The 14,718-nt window shown below is 42.9% G+C and overlaps 2 protein-coding genes across 7 annotated transcripts in view; one reads left to right on the plus strand and one right to left on the minus strand.

The window, feature by feature from the left end:
• The window catches only part of IKBIP (IKBKB interacting protein), a 29,136-nt gene extending 26,331 nt beyond the window's left edge, over window positions 1-2,805 (minus strand). Inside the window, exon 1 of one of the 4 annotated variants that reach the window (XM_084876393.1) lies at window positions 2,269-2,581. In XM_084876393.1, coding sequence (XP_084732519.1) covers window positions 2,269-2,444 — 176 coding nt within the window. In that variant the 5' untranslated portion in view covers window positions 2,445-2,581. Of the gene's footprint in view, window positions 1-2,268 lie in introns of all 4 variants that reach the window. The other 3 variants (XM_084876392.1, XM_084876395.1, XM_084876394.1) reach the window with 3 other exon arrangements.
• A 152-nt stretch (window positions 2,806-2,957) lies between these two features.
• APAF1 (apoptotic peptidase activating factor 1) overlaps window positions 2,958-14,718 on the plus strand; it is a 72,782-nt gene continuing 61,021 nt past the window's right edge. The window contains exons 1-5 of one of the 3 annotated variants that reach the window (XM_084876383.1): window positions 2,958-3,155; window positions 7,333-7,511; window positions 7,799-7,988; window positions 8,645-8,842; window positions 14,047-14,230. In XM_084876383.1, the coding sequence (XP_084732509.1) occupies window positions 7,374-7,511; window positions 7,799-7,988; window positions 8,645-8,842; window positions 14,047-14,230 (710 nt within the window). In that variant the 5' untranslated portion in view covers window positions 2,958-3,155; window positions 7,333-7,373. Of the gene's footprint in view, window positions 3,451-7,332; window positions 7,512-7,798; window positions 7,989-8,644; window positions 8,843-14,046; window positions 14,231-14,718 lie in introns of all 3 variants that reach the window. The other 2 variants (XM_084876385.1, XM_084876384.1) reach the window with 2 other exon arrangements.

Below are 14,718 nucleotides of genomic sequence, written 5' to 3' on the forward strand. Positions count from 1 at the left end.
CTGTTATCTCTAACATATTGTTAAACTGACAAGTCAGGACTTTATCTGTTACACTTTATCTATTTACTTTCTAAACAAGAATTCCAAGCCTAAAGGCCTGAATACACTGAAGTAGAGAAGTCTTGAAATCCTCTTAAAGCAGTAGGGGTTTAAACTTTCCCTCTCAATGTAATCTCAGTGTAAGAGGATGGATCAACTGTATTGACAGACATTCATATTCAGTGTTGTATTTTAACCATCAGGACAGTGTCAGTACAATAAGCATTAAATAGCTGACAAACTGACCGGTAGATGCTAAAGCATGTATTCTAGAGTTAAAAAATTTCAATGGCTTTGTTGTAAGTCTAGTATTTTGCGATGCCAAATGTTTATTTGGAAAATACTTACAAATATCTTGCCAGAATAATTTTTTATTCCTGAAATTACCATGAATAAATATTTGCTATAAACAGTGACTGCAGTATTTCTACTTCCAACTCTTGTGGCAAGAGATTTCACAAGAGTAAATAACAGTCATCTATTTTAATAACTATCATAAAATCTGCCTGTTTAAGAAAAAAGCTTTAGATAGTGTTTTATCATTTTGCAAAGACAGTTCAAAACCTTCCTACTGAATGTAATTTCTTTGAGTCTTTAATGTAGGCACTAACAAATTCTGTGGAAAGTAATCTCACAGGGTAATTTGATCATATATTCCTAACTGGGCAGGTCATGGCGGGTAGTCACATCCCAGGAATATAACTTTTTTAGTAAAGGTTTGTCTTTGCCTTAAGCAAGCCCTGTCCATTGTTAGCACACATTTGAAATAAATGATAATAACCTCCCTCAAGAGAATCAATCTTGTTAACTATCCTGTAATCAAATCCCCAGCTTGCTTTTCCCCACATTTATATATTCTTCCTTAAATTCTCTCCTTAATTTCAAAGGTATAAAAGAAACTGCAAAACTGTTACTCTCTGGGGCATTTTAGATCTTGCTTCCCAGCAATTGTCACCAGTTCTGGCTCAAATAAACTATTAATAAAAATTCTCTAGTTTTGGACATTTCTTATGCCAACAGATTATTATTAGTGTTTTTCCCCTGGAACATGAACTAAATTTTTGAAAAAGTGAACAATTTGTGATATAATTTAGCTTCCATGAACATGTATCTTCAGATAAATAAATCCAGTAAGTAAATCCAGTTGTATCAGGTTCCAGAGAAAAACAACATATATCTTTGAGCTAACTAAATTCTATTATTGAATAACCTTCCCAATACAAAAAGGGTTTAACTTACCTAAAGAAGGCCATGCATTTTAAGATATAAGAGCAGTTTTCAAAACAGTAAATTCAGTACATTTATTCCTTGATCAAAAAAATATTCCATAAAAATAACATTAGTAAAATGATAATATATCAAGGGAACATTTAATAATCAACATTTCACATTACTGTGAAAATCTTTTATTAAGTTTGACTTAGGATGAGTCACCACTAAAGTACAATTCAAAACTTACTAGCATGAAAAATGCTCTAGACTACAGGATGTCTAGGCCCCCTTCTAGAATTTGATTATTTTTGAAGATGAATAGCTAACTTCAAAATACCTTTAAAATCAATGAAAAATGGAGGGAAAGTCTAATGTAAAGTGTGTCTTGTCACCAGTGCTACATACTTTTGTAGCTTTCCAGTACCAAAATTCGATCTTCAGCTTAGGAATAGACTTTAAATTCATAACGCACGCACACTGATCAGAAGATGAGAAATCTTCCAAACTTAGACATAATCATGAACGTTTGTTGCTTTGAGATCATATGAATTCTTTAAGGATTGCAAACGTGGCCATTAGGCATTTATAATAGGGCGGGGCAAATCTGTCCCGGACAAATACATAGCGGAATGGATGGAATAACGTGTTTATAAACACACACACAAAACCAGTGTAGCAGGCACTGAATAAAAGTTTGGCCGGATCTGTTCTCTCTTAAGAAATGGCTGACTCGTTCCAAACCTTCCCCTCCACTGCAGTGGAGCGATCGGGACAGGATCCTAGTGCAAAGTTTAAAATGAGTCAGTTATAGGGAAAAAGCGAAAGAAAGAAGTTGGGCTGTCCCTTGGTTGAGGTCGAGGCAGAGGAACGGAAGCCGCAAAACTGGGGGGTTTGGAGATGTGTTTAGAGACGTGAGGATGCCCAGCCGGGTGGGGCCAGGGCGGGATTCCGACAGGAGCGGGGCACCCGACCCCCTGGAGGCCGGACTCGGGGCCCGTGGGCCTCGCGTCCACTTACCAGGCCAGGCCCAGGCTCACGCCCAGCGACAGCAGGCTCACGCCGGTCCGGGGGTCCGCCCAGCCCCCGCTTGCACCGGCCCGCGCCTCGGCGCTCTTCCCGCCCTCGCTCCGCTTCCCGGGGTCCGCGGGCGCGCCCTTGGGCCCCGACTTCTTCCGGCTCTTCACCTCGGACATGTCTGGAGGTCCCGAGGACAGCTAACTCCGGGGGGCGGCCCTACACACAGAGGGAGCGGGACGTGGCCGCCTCAGCCTCCGCGGGAAGCCACGGCGGTGACCGCGCCCCCTCCCAGACTGGGCCCCGCCCACGAGCCAGGCCCCGCCCTCTCCCGGCCATCCTCGCTGCTTCGCGGCTTCCTCAGCATTCAATGCTAGTTCCTCCAGCTGAGTCAGGCGGCGACCCCACTGCCGGCTTCCTCAGCATTCAATGCTGCCAACCCCAGGAAATCGTAGATTCCGGGCGCTGGCGGGCCTCGGGGACGCCGGAGGCGGGGCGGGGCGGGGCAGTGCGCGCCAAGTCCAGCGCGCCGCCGCCTGGGCCCGCCCCTCACGGGAACGCGGCGCGCCCCCGCCGCAGAGCCACGCCCCCCGCCGCAGGGCCACGCCCCCGCCGTGGGGCGGGGCTCAGGCGCTTTCTCCTGCGTGCGCGGGCTGAAGCGGAAGCGGGAGCGCGCACGCGCGGGCTGAAGTGGAAGCGGGAGCGCGCGTGGCGGCGCCCGCCCGCCTTGGGGCTGGGCCTGGGGTGTGTTTATTTGCATGCGCGGGCGCGCGCCGTGCGGCTGGGCGGGCTCCGCGGGTTTTGACTGCTCCGCGGTCCCACGGTAAAGAGGCGGCAGACAGTGGGCGCGGATGCACCGTTCCTGCACCGGAGAGGTGAGGGAGCCGAAGGTGAGGGAGCCGTCCGGGCCGTCAGCTCCCGCGAGGACTGGAAGTAGCCAGGGCTGCGTCCAGAGTGGCACTGGGCGGGGTCCCCCCGGGCGCAGCTGCCGTCCGAGGGGAGGGAAGGAGCGACCGTGGCCCTCCTTTCTTTGTGTCCGGGGTGGGTCCACCGACGGGGCGGGCCTAGGGCCGGGCCTCCTCTCGCGCCCCGGGTCGGTGTTACCTGCCTGGGGAGGTGGCGCCCGCATCTCCGCCGGTCGGAGGTCCCCGGAGGCGTTCGGCGCCCGGGGCTGCGGAAGCCCAGGTGAGGCACCTGGCGGACCCGGACTTGTCCGGGCCTCGCTCCGGTCCTGCTTTCCCTTTCGGAAGTCCCGGTTACGGACAATACCCCGGCCCCCCTAAATTTGGTTTTCAACTCTGTCCCCGCAGGGCTGCTCTCCCCAATAAGATCTTGGGGGGAAGGTTTGGGTTAAGTTTGCGCCTCGTTTTTCTCCCCAAGCCGGCTCTTTGGAGGCTCGGTACCCATTTCAGAAACTCAGGGTTCTGGGGCAAGGTACTTTGTCTACCAGGAAGAAAAATTATCTAAAGAGGAAGTAGTCAACCATTAACGGGTGTCCTGGGGTGAAATTGCCCTCCTTTAGAAAGAATAAGAGCTTTTACGTCTATGAAGACTTTTTTGACTTTTCGTTTTGATGTGGCTGCAAAAGGTGGGGTACTGAGAATTGACTCGGGATATTTCAATTTGTGCACTTTAAATTTTAATTATTACTTTTTGATAGATTTTTATTGATTTCAGAGAAGAAGGGAGAGAGAGTGAGAGAGAGAGAGAGAGAAACAGCAATGATGAGAGAATCATTGATCGGCTGCCTCCTGCACGCCCCCTACTGGGGATCAAGCCCCCAACCTGGGTATGTGCCCTTGACTGGAATCGAACCTGGGACCCTTCAGTCCGCGGGCTGATGCTCTATCCACTGAGCCAAACCAGCTAGGGCTAAATTTTATTTTTACTAAGTCTCTAGGTAATTAGAAATTAGTTGGAAATTAGTTTCAGATTGTCAGAATGTCTGTTTGCTAGACCAGTGGTCGGCAAACTGCGGCTCGAGAGCCACATGCAGCTCTTTGGCCCCTTGTGTGTGGCTCTTCCACAAACTATCACGGCCTGGGTGAGTTTATTTTGAAGAAGTGGCGTTAGAAGAAGTTTAAGTTAAAAAAATTTGGCTCTCAGAAGAAATTTTAATCATTGTACTGTTGATATTTGTTTCTGTTGACTAATGAGTTTGCTGACCACTGGGCTAGGCAATTGGACATAATTTTTTTAAAAAAAATATATTTTATTGATTTTTTACAGAGAGGAAAGGAGAGGAGAGAGACAGAGAGCTAGAAACATCAGTGGAAGAGAGACATCGACCAGCTGCCTCTTGCATACCCCACACCAGGGGTGTGCCTGCAACTAATGTACATGCCCTTGACCGGAATCGAACCTGGGACCTTCCAGTCCGCAGACCGACGCTCTATCCACTGAGCCAAATCGGTTTTGGCGTGGACATAATTTTAAAAATTCATTTTTGTTTTGTCACATCGAGTTTTGTTGCTTACAATTAAGGGATGTTTTATGTTTAAATTGAGATCATAAAAACATTATTAACATTTAAGAAATCTGAAAGCCGTGATTCTAATCATAACTTTTTCTTTAGCAATTTCATTCCAGGCCTGGACATTTTATGAATCTTGACAAGCATAGGCAAATGTTCTGCTTCCCTTTATTTACAAGTGCCACACCTGGTGGCCCATTAAAAACATGGTAACTAGAGGCTCGATGCATGAAATTTGTGCAAGAGTAGGCCTTCCTTCCCCTGGCTGCCAGCACTCCCTTCCCTGTGGCACCTGGGACTGGACTGGCTTCCCTCTCTTGGGATCTGGGCTTCCCTTGCAGAGGGAAGTCCGTCCACCTGCCATAGCCTGCAGGTCAGTGGCCTGGGTCTCCCTCCGTGGGGCCCGACTAATTGCATTGCACCCACCTTGGCTGGCCTGGCACCTGTGGGTGTCATAGTGTCTGGGATGGGTGTCCAGATAGATGGTTGTCCAGATGGATGGGCGTCCAGATGGTTGTTCCGCTATTAGCTGTTTGGTCGATTTGCATACTATGCTTTTATTATATAGGATAGGATAATTGAAGCTTACTGGTTAGTGCTCCTGCTACTTGTGTTTATCTCTGTTTTTGCTCTTAGACATAACATTCTAATTATCTCTTTACTTTTAATTCCCAATAGATTGTGAACTTCATCAGGGATATGATTTAACCTTCTCTGTAAATGTAGGGCTTGGCACAAGAAGAGGCTGAAATGTTTATTGAATGAATAAATTAATATACATATTTAGACACTCACTAATACATTGGATGATGTTCTGTTACTGTTTTAAAACTTGCATACATTCTGATCTGGGTTTTATACCCATGGAATAGTTTGCATTATATTTGAAATAAAGTTGGTAGAAACTTAAGTAAAGAATGTTATTCTTTCTTTGTAGTCTCCTGATCCAAGAAATGACATCAGAGTGTCATTTCCTGTTGCTTGGTCATACTTGGCACTCAGCAGAGACATCAGTGGAGTGAGCATATGAGAACTGTGTTTATCGTTGAAGCAGAGCTGACATACACGTTGTGTGAGAATTATTATGCAATACTAATAATTAACGTTCTAAGTCTTACGTTGAATAAATAAAATAAAAAGGTTTTATTTATTTTATTTTTAAGTATATTTTTATTGATTTCAGAGAGGAAGGGAGAGGGAGAGATGGAAACATCAATGATGAGAGAGAATCATTGATTGGCTGCCTCCTGCATGCCCCCTACTGGGGATGGAGCCTGAAACCCAGGCATGTGCCTTGACTAGAATCGAACCTGGGACCCTTCAGTTTGCTGGCCGACGCTCTGTCCACTTACCCAAACCAGCTAGGGCGAAAACAAAAAAGTTTTTAAACAGCCCTGGCTGGTTTGGTTCAATTGATAGAGCGTCAGCCTGGGGACAAAGAGTCCCGGGTATGATTCTGGTGAAGGGCACATGCCTAGGTTGCAGGCTCAATCCCCAGGGTGCAGGAGGTGGGGGCGTGGTGGTGTTCTCTCTCTCCCTCTACTTCCTCTCTGAAATCAATTAAAAAAATAAAAAAGGTTTTTAAACACGAGGACTTCAGTATGATTATTGTTTATAAAATTTTAACTTAAAAAAGTAAGTTTTTTTATTGTAAAAGTGACACTGTATTGAAAAAAAATTTAAGACAATATAGACCAGTACAAAAGAAAGATGGGGAGTGGGAGGGTGTAGGAAGAGGAAAGGAGGGAATCCCAAAGTCTTGCTACTTGGAAGTAATCCAGACATTTTGTTGAACAAACTTTGAAACATCTCCCTATATATTAAGTGATACATATTTTGTGCTGTACATGGGATCATATTTCTAATATTTTCAACCAGCAATGTGTCATTAGCAAACTTTCCATGTCAGTACATGGAGCTGTGTTTTATTTTAAATTGGTATGTATCTCATATACATATCCTAATTTTTAAAATCCATACTCAGTTTGGTGGGCATTTTGGTTGTTTTCATCTTTTCTTAGTTGAGCACTCTCAGTTAACTCTTCTTGTGGATATTTTTGTGTACATATATGAATGTCTCCTTGGGATAAATTCTGAGAGACATATCTGGATTAAAGAGAATGCTTACATTAGCCGAAACCAGTTTGGCTCAGTAGATAGAGCGTCGGCCTGCGGACTGAAGGGTCCCGGGTTTGATTCCGGTCAAGGGCATGTACCTTGGTTGTGGGCACATCCCCAGTGGGGGGTGTGTAGGAGGCAGCTGATTGATGTTTCTCTATATATCTCTCCCTTCCTCTCTGTAAAAAATCAACAAAATATATTTAAAAAAAAAAAAAAAAAAAAAGAGAATGCCTACTTTTGTATCTTAGTCCTAGATTGCCTTCCAGGAAAGTTGCATTCATTTTGTGCTCACCTAATGTAATGCATAAGAATACTAATTTTCTCACATACTTGAAAGCATTAGATTTTGTCCATTTAAAAAAATCTTCACAAAAAATAAAATCTTATTTTCTTTAAATATCTTGATTACCAGTGAAGTTACACATCTTTCATATATTTATTGCCCTGACATATATTTTGATGTTTGCCTGTAGCTCATGGTTAACTGCTCAGAAAGAGAAAAATTTGAGGGAGAATGGATGCAAAAGCTCGAAATTGTTTGCTTCAACATAGAGAAGCCCTGGAAAAGGACATCAAGACATCCTACATAATGGATCACATGATTAGTGATGGAGTTTTAACACCGTCGGAGGAGGAAAAAGTGAAAAATGAGGTAAAGCCCTTTGAGGCAGTCTATACTTTAAAATTAGATTTTATATGCATATATGCATAATCCATGAACACATACAATAGTGTTGTGAAGGCTTGGGGGGAGGTAAAAATAAAGTGGAGGGGTTTAATGGGGAAAAAAGGGGGACATATGTAATACTTTTCAGCCATACAGATAAGTTTTTAAAAATTAAAAAAAGTTTTTAGAATTTATTTCAGAACTTGCACTGTTCTCCAAGGATTTGTTGCAAACATATTCTTTATAGTACACTAAACTACTCTTTTTTTTAGCCCACTCAACAGCATCGAGCAGCTATGCTAATTAAAATGATACTTAAAAAAGATAATTATTCCTACATATCATTCTACAATGCTTTACTACATGAAGGATATAAAGATCTCGCTGTCCTTCTCCACGGTGGCCTTCCTGTCATCTCTTCTTCTAATGGCAAAGATTCAGATGGTGGAATAACCTCTTATGGTTTGTATGCATACCACTTGCACCTTCTATCACATTGCTATCACAGTGGCTACATTGCTGCAGTTTTATCTTATTGTAGATGGAGTCTGCTGAAGACACTAATTAGTTCACTGAGAAATGTGTGTGAAAAAATTATTTTCCAACCTAAATATTTTTATTTGCATCTATATTAACTCACATTTTCTTTTTGCTTAGTGAGCTATCTACTGCTCTGAGGTAGGACAGATATATCCTAATTTTTAGAGACAATAAGATAATTGATAGGTCTTTATTTAAGTTCTTCTCCAGTTCTGTGCTTATCAAGTTCATAGGAAAGAATAAGACTTATTAGAAATCTAAGTTCTTAACAGGAATTCCATTTTCTTCCCTGCACATTCTCCTATGCAGTCTAATCTGAGAGAGAGATTGGAGAGTCAGAGAGAAATAGGGTAAGGGCACATAGAGATGGAGATTTTCATTGTCTGTAGTCATCTTGAATGGTATATGTTTGCTTTTGTTCTGAGAAATCAGAAAGTTGAAATTAATATGCTAGCCACATTTTTTTCTCTTGGGAATTCTGAAGCTAAGGCCTCAGCTTTATACTCTCAGGTTGTTATGATATTATTTGAGTAGTCATTTCAAAGTTCTATTCATGCTTGCTTTATTTTGAATTTCAGTAAGAACAGTCCTATGTGAAGGAGGAGTACCACAGAGGCCAGTTGTTTTTGTTACTAGGAAGAAGCTGGTGAATGCAATTCAACAGAAGCTCTTCAACCTGAATGGTGAACCGGGATGGGTCACTGTCTATGGAATGGCAGGCTGTGGGAAGACTGTATTAGTTGCAGAAGCTGTTCGTGATCATGTCCTCTTAGAAAGTAAGTTTTGATTACCATGTGTTGCTGGCAAAGCAGATATTCTTTAGGCATCGTATTAGTTTCCTGTTGCTGCTGTAACAAATTACCAAAACTTTGTTGGCTTAAAATAACACAGATTTATTATTTTTACAGTTCTGGAGGTCAGAAGTACAAAATAAGTCTCACTGGCATAATATGCAGATTGACCATCACTCCAACACACATTATGGCTGCCCCCATGTGGTCAAAGATCCTGCCCCCATGTGGACACAAGATGGCCACCACAAGATGGCCAGCAGGGGAGGGCAGTTGAAAGAGACCAGGCCTGCAAGGGACGGCATTTGGAGGCGATCCACCCTGCAGGGGAGGGCAGTTAGGGGTGACCAGGCCGGCAGAGGAGGGAAGTTGGGGGCAAACAGGCTGGCAGGGGAGCAGTTAGACATCAATCAGGCTGACATGGGAGTGGTTAGTGGGTGATCAGGCTGGCAGGCAGAAGCAGTTAGGGGCAATCAGGAAGGCAGGCAGGCGAGCAGTTGGGAGCCAGCAGTCCTGGATTGTGAGAGGGATGTCTGACTGCCCGTTTATGCCCAATCCCATCAGACATCCCTCATAGAGTCCCATATTGGAGAGGGTGCAGGCTGGGCTGAGGGACAACCTCCCTCCCCCATGCACCTGTGCATGAATTTTGTGCACTGGGCCTCTAGTATTGTATAAATTACACTGTTGGAATAGAGTTTAAATACTTTATTTAAAGGAAAATATTAGCAACAATTGCAATTTTCCCCTGTATATTGAGCTTAATTCATAGTCCTCATATGCTCTTGTGAGATTTCAAGTACAGAGGATTGAATTAATCATATTTTTTAGTTTATAGTCTTAATATATATATATATATATATATATATACATACATATATATATACATATATATATATTTATTTATTTATTTATTGCTTTCAGAGTGGAAGGGAGAGAGAAAGAGAAATGTTAATGTTGAGAGAGTATCATTAATAGGTTGCCTTCTGCATGTTCCCCACTGGGGATTGAGCCTGCAACCCTGGCATTTGCCCTGACAGGGAATTGAACAGTGACCTACTGGTTCATAGGTAGATGCTCAACCACTGAGCCACATTGGCCGAGTTACTTCAGTCTTTATCATATTAGGTCTGTAGTTTCTTGCTGTGTGTATTTCCTTTTAAAAATTTCCCATTCTCATTTCTGTTCCCCTCTTCTAAGGGAATACACACTCCTTCCATGTGTCGCCTCTGCACAACTACTACACTACTTAATTTCTGACACCACATGTAAGTTTTCCACACAGCCAGCAATTCTTCAGCACCAGCTGGGTATCCTATGATTTAAATTCCATTCTGACACCGTCTATCTGGAGATAGCGTCTGATCCCACTGGTTAAAGGTTCAGTCCCACAAGACTATTTCTCCCCCCTATCCTGCCTTTATATGCCAATCACAATTCCAGATTGTTACCTATGCTTCTGACCAGAGGCTCCCTCTCCTTGGTTGGATAAATTTGCTAGAGCTGCTCACAGAACTCAGGGAAACATTTTACTCACCAGATCATTGGGTTATTATAAAAGGATATAACTCAGGAATAGCCAGTAGGAAGAGATGCAAAAGGACAAAACATGTGGGAAGGGGTGGAGCTTCCGTGTGCTATTCTCCCTATACCTCCTTGTGTCTACAAAGCCAGAAACTTTCTGAACCTCACCCTTTTGGGTTTTTATGAAGGCTTCATTAAGAGTCATGCTTGATTAAATCGCTGGTTATTGGGGATTGAACTCATTCTCCAGCCTCTCTCCCCCTGAGTTTTTAAAGAATGGAAGCTTTTTCCAGAGGCTGCCTACCTATTTGCTTCTGTCCTTCCAAGAGTTCCTTGATGCTATTATATTACTAATTGCTACCAGGATAAACCTTGTGTGGAAAGTAGGATGCGGTTAATTTTCTCTGAATAAAGGCATTTTTTTCTCTGATGAAGTTTCTCTGAGTGAATTATAGAATCATACAAGGCTAAATTGCTCCCTCTTGTGACCACAGTCAAGATGTTTATATTCTTTCTGAAATGTGGAATTAATACTTCAATATGTGTCATTTTGTGATGGTAGGAGTTTTTCAGATCAGAAGGTCATTTGACATATATATATATATTGACTTCTTACAGAGAGGAAGGGAGAGATAGAGCGTTAGAAACATTGATCAGCTGCCTCCTGCACACACCCCACTGGGGATGTGCCCGCAACCAAGGTACATGCCCTTGACCGGAATCAAACCTGGAACCCTTCAGTCCACAGGCCGACACTCTATCCACTGAGCCAAACCGGTTTCGGCTTGACTTATATTTTTAAAGCTAGTAGTCTTCTATTTTTTCTTGCATATGTTTAAAATGACCTCATTTAGCTTTAAATTAGGAGAGAAAGACCTTTGGTGTAACAGGTAGTTAAATTTAAATCGAAAGAGTTTACTAGCTAGCTATATCAAAGAAAGGTTACTTTCTTTGCCTTGTCTTTAATCCTAGGATGATTAATTTTTTTAAAAAATAGAAAACACAAATTTAAGAATAAAAGAACTATAGGGGCAACAGCAGTTTAAAACTTGGTTTTAAATATTGCAGTAGTATATATGCAAAGCTTATGGACACAGACAATAGAGTGGTGAAGGTCTGGGGGAGGGTGTGGGTATAGGGTGGAGGGGTCAATGGAAAAACAACAGACAAAGGGGACATCTGTAATACTTTCAACAATAAAGATACATTAAAAATAACTATTACAGTAGTAATATTTTCATTTAAAAAGAAGATAAAATCTTTCCACTTACCTTTCTCCCCTTTCTCCTAAATTCTTCACCTGGGATAGTAATGGTTAACAATTTACAGTAAATTCTTTCAAACTTTTTCCTGTGCATTTACAAATATATACACACAGAACACAGCTATAACACTAGGTGGAGCCAGAAAGTGAAACAGAAATCAGGGATTTACTGCTTTGTAACTGTTGCCTTATTCTAAAGGAAGCATAAGGGAACTCAGGAAGCTGTCAGGAGTAAAGTATAGGACTTGTCCACCTTCTTCTAAGACACTGGCATTGATCATCAAACCATGCTTCATGGAGCCATCTTTACTGCAGCTATCACAGAGTTCTTTGTCTCCTGGTCACTTGACAAATTCAGAGTACATTGCCAAATTCTGATCTTGCCACTGGAATGATCTAAATGCTACTGTTCCCTATATTTTACATTTTTTTTCTATCTATGGGGAACTGATATAGTCTGTGAAGGATTAAGGTTTTTGATCCTTAATAATATCCAAGTAAAAATATATACTTTAAGAAATGCTGTGCTTTAATTGACAATAATGATGATAATAGTTGACAGAACAGTAATAATAATGTCAGCTCTTCTAGAGTGCTTACTAGTTCACAGCTTACTATGTGTAAGGTGCTATCAGATCTATATCACTAAGAAAGTCTGTTACAGCCCTTTACAGTTAACACAGCAAATTCACATATTTTATACCATTAATTTCTCAGAGTAACTCTGAGATAGGTAGGGAGAACAGTCTTATTTCAGTATAATGAATGAGACTAAGGTTAAGTGATTTGCCAGAGATTGCATAGCTAGTAAGCATTAGAGCCAGACTTGAACCTAACTTCTTACTTTAAGTCTGTATATGAGAACCATAGTGAGTGAGTTACCCATTTCTAGACATCACTGGTTCTCAGTCAGAGGAGAATTTGTTCCCTTACCCCCCAACTAACATTTGGCAGTGTTTGGAGACACTTTTGGTTGTAACTAGGGAGGGGGAATGCTCCTAGCATCTACTGGATAGAATCCATGAGGCTGTTAAAAGTCTTGCAGTGCACCGGACAGTCTTTCACAGCAATGAATTGTCTGGTCCAGAATGTCTAGAGGCCTTAGGTTGAGAAACTGCTGTGCAGTGATGATTGATGGCATAGATAAAGATTGTGAAATTTTGTTTGGTAAGATTTTACTGATAAAAAGCAGCTTTAGCCATAGCTGGTTTTGCTCAGTGGATAGAGAGAGCATCAAGTTCGATTCTCTCAATCTAAGGGCACATGCCCGGGTTGCAGGCTTGATCCCCAGTAGGGGGCATGCAGGAGGCAGCCGATAAGTGATTTTCATCTTTGATGTTTCTATCTTTCTCTCCCTCTCCTTTCCTCTCTGAAATAAAAAAAATCCTCCTATCTAATAAAAGAGTAATTATGCAAATTGACCATCACTCCTACACACAAGATGGCCAACAGGGGGAGGGCAGTTGTTGGTGATGAGGCAAGCAGGAGAGGGCAGTTGGGGGGAACTCAGGCCTGCAAGGGAGGGCAGTAGAGGACAACCAGGCCTTCAGGGGAGGTCAGTTGTGGGTGATCAGGCCAGCAGGAGAGGATAGTTGGGAGGGACCAGGCCTACAGGGAAGGACAGTTGGGAGGGACCCAGGTCTGCAGGGGAGGGCAGTTAGGGGTGACCAGACTGGCAGAGTCAGCAATTGAGGGGGATCAGACCTGCAGGGAAGGGCAGTTGGGAGGGACCAGGTCTGCAAGAGAGGGCAGTTGGGAGCAATCAGGCCTGCAGAGGAGGGAAGTTGGGGGTGACCGGGCTGGCAGAAGAGGCACTTGGGGGCAGTTGGCGGCGGGGGGGGGGGGGAGACACACACACACGGGGGGACGACAAGGTCTGCAGGGGAGGGAAGTTGGTGGTGATCAGGCCTGCAGGGGATCAGTTAAGCATCCATGAGGCTGGCAGGGGAGTGGTTAGGAGCAATCAGGCAGGCAAGCAGGCAAGTGATTGGGAGCCAGCAGTCTTGGATTGTGAGAGGGATGTCTGACTGTCCTTTTAGGCCCAATCCCATCAGGGGCCTAAATGGGCAGTTGAACATTCCTCGAGGGGTTCCAGATTGGAGAGGGTGGAGGCTGCGCTGAGGGACAACAACACCCCCCCCTCCCCCCGTACACGGATTTCGTGTCTAGTATATATAAAACAGATTTACTTCAAACTTAAGTTTCTTTGTATTTTGAACTTTTCTTAGATTCAGGCTACAAAACTCAGAAATACCTACAAGTAAAATTTATACCCTTAATCAAAAGAAGTTGAAGATGTGATGAGATTGAAGATTGAAACAAATCTGCTGCTTATCAGTAGCATATTTGCAAAAAGGACTCATGACCAGAGGCCTAAGTTTATTCATCTTTTCCTCAACAGGTTGCTTCCCAGGGGGTGTGCATTGGGTTTCAGTTGGGAAACAAGATAAATCTGGGCTTCTGATGAAACTGCAGAATCTTTGTACACGGTTGGATCAGGATGAGAGTTTCTCCCGGAGGCTCCCGCTTAATATCGAAGAGGCTAAAGACCGGCTCCGCATTCTGATGCTGCGCAAACACCCAAGGTACAGATGGTCAAGTTTAGTTGTTGTATGAAGTTCCAATGATACTTAACTACTGACATCTTGAGAGCATCAAACCCTTTCCTTGCTGTTTGGTAGAGCATCTATAATAAGAAAGAATCATTGCTTTCCTGCTCTTTTCTCTCTTATGTTAAAAAAAAAAAATTAAAAAAAAAAAAGGCTTCCCCTGGCCTAAAACTGCTACTTTTCTTTGTCTCCTATTTATCACATCATCTCTTATGTACCATTGTTGGCTCTCAAGAAATATTTCTTAAGTAGGTGAGTGGTCTTGCTAGAAAATGCAAGCTTTTTACTCTGACCACTGTTTCTAAAGGATTAACAAGAGACACAATAAATCTAGAACAAGAGACAGGATAAGTTTAAGCAACTGAGTCAGGAAGGATTTTTTATTTAATTGGGATCCTTCTATTGTGTTGAATTAGTTTTTCGGTATGTACTTTGAGTTTATTTGTTTATTTTAATAATTAATT

The sequence above is a fragment of the Pipistrellus hanaki genome (assembly GCF_964339955.1).
Source record: "Pipistrellus hanaki genome assembly, chromosome: 3".
Taxonomy (NCBI): domain Eukaryota; kingdom Metazoa; phylum Chordata; class Mammalia; order Chiroptera; family Vespertilionidae; genus Pipistrellus; species Pipistrellus hanaki.